General features: G+C 37.0%; 1 protein-coding gene across 1 annotated transcript; it reads right to left on the bottom strand.

The window, feature by feature from the left end:
- Positions 1-267: 267 nt before the first annotated feature.
- LOC132017383 (cell division control protein 42 homolog) lies at positions 268-1,028 on the bottom strand. The gene has a single exon (XM_059399176.1). The coding sequence runs from the start codon at positions 959-961 to the stop codon at positions 386-388; it is 576 nt and encodes a 191-aa protein (XP_059255159.1). The 5' UTR covers positions 962-1,028; the 3' UTR covers positions 268-385.
- Between the last annotated feature and the right edge of the window lie 3,092 nt (positions 1,029-4,120).

The following is a 4,120-nucleotide window of genomic DNA, read 5'->3' on the forward strand; positions in this document are numbered from 1 at the left end:
AACAGTAGTTTAAAGTTTGTTTGGATGGGGTTAATAACAAATTAGACACCATGGAAGAAATGACCAAGGAACCTGCTATAATAAAAACACACAGGAAAAAAAAAAAAACCACTGATGAAAAAATGAGAGAGCCTAGTGATCTGTGGGATAATATCAAGTGATCTAAAATACATGTAATTCGAGTCTCAGAATTCTAAGTTAAAGGAGATTCTTCAGGTGAAACTTTTAAATTTACATTGCTCCCTTTCCTCAGCTGGAAGTTTTTCTTCTTCTTTTTTTTTTTTTTTGCAAAAATGAATTTTAATCTTTAATCTTTAGTTTGATTTAACATTGCTTTTAGTATGATGCTGACACCAGCTGTGCGGAAAGGGCTCTGGAGACATGTTCATAGCAGCACACACCTGCGGCTCTTCTTCGGTCCGGGAGGCTCCAGGGCAGCCAATATTGCTTCGTCAAATACATTCTTTATGCCTTTCTGTGTGAGTGCAGAACACTCCACATACTTGACCGCCTTCAGGTCACAGGCCAGCTTTTCAGCAGTCTCTGGAGTGATAGGCTTCTGTTTGTTCTTGGCAAGTTTCTCAATAGTAGAGGGGTCATCTCGGAGATCAATTTGGGTCCCAACAAGCAAGAAAGGAGTCTTTGGACAATGGTGAGTTATCTCAGGAACACACTTTTCCTTCACATTTTCAAATGAGGATGGAGAGACGACTGAAAAACAGACTAGAAATACATCTGTTTGTGGATAACTCAGAGGTCGTAATCTGTCATAATCCTCTTTCCTTGCAGTATCAAAAAGTCCAAGAGTATATGGCTCTCCACCAATCATAACTGTGACTGCATAGTTGTCAAAAACAGTCGGTACATACTCAGATGGAAATTTGTTTGTTGTGTAGGATATCAGGAGACATGTTTTACCAACGGCACCATTGCCCACAACAACACACTTAATTGTCTGCATTGCTGAAACAGTTTTGTATCCACTTAAAATACTTCAAAATTCAGTGATGACGTCAGCTTCTCCACCGGGGCCGAAGTTTTTCTTCTTTAAAAAGATAAACCTCTCCCCCACCAACTTTATATCATGTTATGTATCATTATTATATTAAAAGGGGATGTTTTTATGAACTCAAATGATTCTCCCAGTTAATAAATATCTTGACCCCGTATCAGTTATAGTCTTTCATTTTCCAGCGGGATGATCAAAGATAATCTTGATATCTTAGAATTCCATAAGAATAGCTAAGATTGATACATATAAATATAGGCTACTCTTGAGATTGTGTGAAATCCTCTTTTGATGTATGGGCCAAAATGTCACATTTATTTCTCCTTTATTTTAATTACAAATATCTCTTACCTCTAATATACAATACCAGTTTAGAAGAGACATTTGGTCAAATAGAAATATTTATTGTCTTACTAGTTTGAGAACTAGTTTGGGAACTAAAATGTTCAAAAGCCAACAAAGAAAATGTTTAAAAATCATATTTTATCTGGATAATATCAATTAATTAAATTGATTACTGGTTAATTTTTTAATATTTTAACTCCAGTGTAGTTACCATACAATGTTATATTAGTTTCACATGTACAATATAATGATTCAATAGTTCCATACATTACTCAGTCCTCATCACAAGTGTACTCTTAATCCTTACCTATTTCACCCATCCCCCCCACCCACCTTCATTCTGATAGCCATCAGTTTGTTTTCTATAGGTAAGAGTTTATTTTTTGCTTTGTCTCTTTTTTCTTTGTTTTGTGTCTTAAATTCCACATAGGAGTTAAATCAAATGGTATTTGTCTTTCTCTGACTGACACAATACTCTAGAGCCTTCCATGTTGTTGCAAATAGAAAGATTTCATTCTTTTTTATGGCCGAGTAATATTCCATTGTGTATATATACCACATATTTATCTATTCATCTATTGATGGACACTAGGGCTGTTTTGATAGTTTCACTATTGTAAATAATGCTACAATAAACATAGGGGTGCATATATCTTTTCAGATTAGTGTTGTTATTTTTGTTAGGTAAACACTCAGCAATAGGAATTACAGGGTTACATGGTAGTTCTATTTTTAATTTTATGAGGGACCGTCATACTGTCTTCCACAGTAGCTACACCACTTTTCATTCCCACCAACAGTGCATGAGGGTTCCTTTTTCTCCACATCCTTACCAGGATGTGTTCCTATGTTTTTGATTTTAGCAATTCTGACATGTATGAGGTGGTCTCTCATTGTGTTTCTAATTTGCATTTCCCTGATGATTAGTGATATTGAGCATCTTTTCATGTGTACATTGGCCATGTGATGGTTAATTTTGTCTGTCAACTTGGTTAGATTTCCCAGTTTGTACAAACCCTAGTCCAGATGTTGCTATGAAGGTATTTTGTAGAATGACTAACATTTACTACAACTGTCTTTAAGAAAAGTTGATTACCCTCCATAGTGTGTGTGGGCCTCATCCAATAAGCTGAAGGCTTTAAGAGCAAAGATGTTGAGGTTTCCTAGAAAAGGAATTCTGCCTCAAGACTGTAAGAGAGAAATCCTCTCTGAGTCACTATCCTGCCTATGTACTTTGGATTTGCCAGCCCCTATAATCCCATGAGCCAGTTCTTTAAAATATCTCCCTGACTCTTGCTCTTTCTGCGTCTCTTTGTCTCTTTCTCTGCCCCTGCCATACACACGCATACACACACACCTGACTGATATAATCACTAATAAAAAAAAAAGTGTCAAATGCAAAACATTTAAACTTTACCTAGAATTTCATAGCAGAAACTTCTCTATAGGTTCTGGAATTTTTCAATTTTCCTAACTCATGCTAGAAGTAATTCACAAAATGTACAAATGTTTACACATTCCAGGCATAATACATTTCTGCTTTATACATTTGAAACCCTGCAAACTGTATAAATGTATAAAAATACATTTGAAACCCTATACTTACATTAAATTTACATAAATATAACTATTTAATGTTGGAACACAATTCTAAATTTGTACATTTGTGCATGCAACCAAACATGCCATATCTCAGTTCCCAATTTGGTATTTAGTAGCTGTACTTATCACTATTGAGAAAACCAATAAAGCTATATTCTTCAAAAATTAAGGCAAGAAATTAAATCTCCCAGATTCATTGTAGAATATTTAACCTTTTAGATTTTTATTTTTTAAAGGCTTTATTTATTTATTTGTCAGAGAGAGAGAGCAAGGGAGCACAAGCTGGGGGAGCAGCAGGCAGTGGGAGGAGCAAGGAGCCCAATGTGGGACTTGATTCCAGCACCTTGGGATCATGACCTGAGCCAAAGGCAGACACTTAACTGACTAAACCACCCAGGCATCCCTCCTTTTCGATATTTAAAGTTTTATTTATTTTTTTTTTTCAGAGGGAGGGAGAGAGCACAAGCCGGGGAGAGAGGTAGAAAGAGAGGGAGAAGCACGCTCCCCACCGAGCAGGAAGCATGATGCAGGGCTTGATCCCAGGATGCTGAGAACATGACCAGAGCCAAAGGCAAATGCTTAACCAACTGAGCCATCCAGGCACCCATGTCCTTTTAGATATTTAAAGTATTTTTAATACAAAATACCCAAATTTGGAATGTTAAAAACCTAGAAATTTATAAATCATTCTTCTGCCCAAGAAGAGGGGAGATAATTGCTTTATATCCATTTGTGTAGTTCTGGAACCACACTACATCTAGATCGGGGGACTGTGGGAGGCTCAGCCTTGCTCTTAAACCCATGACTGCCAAGCGAGAGGAAGAGAGACCAGAAGTTGGATATGAGGAAGGGAGGAAGGAATGTTGGACAGACAAAATCAGTGATTGCAGGGCTTTAAAGTTCTCATTTGAAGACTGAAAGGAATTACCTCAACTGCTTTTGCAGGAATTCCATAGCACTATTCCTATCAGTTCTTCCCCCATTCTTAGCTCTGTGACACTAAGAATGCTTTGTAAGTATTCAAGCATCATAATCCCATGAGAAAGACAATGTCATTATACTCGGATGTTCACAGCAGCATTATCAACAATAGCCAAGCTATGGAGAGAGCCCAGATGTCCATCAACCGATGAATGGATAAAGAAGATGTGGGGTGTGTGTGTT

This window comes from Mustela nigripes, chromosome 5 (genome assembly GCF_022355385.1).
Source record: "Mustela nigripes isolate SB6536 chromosome 5, MUSNIG.SB6536, whole genome shotgun sequence".
Lineage (NCBI taxonomy): Eukaryota > Metazoa > Chordata > Mammalia > Carnivora > Mustelidae > Mustela > Mustela nigripes.

What these genes read in the sequence shown, in the direction of transcription:
- LOC132017383 (XM_059399176.1), bottom strand. Translation starts at nt 961, where the DNA reads ATGCAGACAATTAAGTGTGTTGTTGTGGGCAATGGTGCCGTTGGTAAA.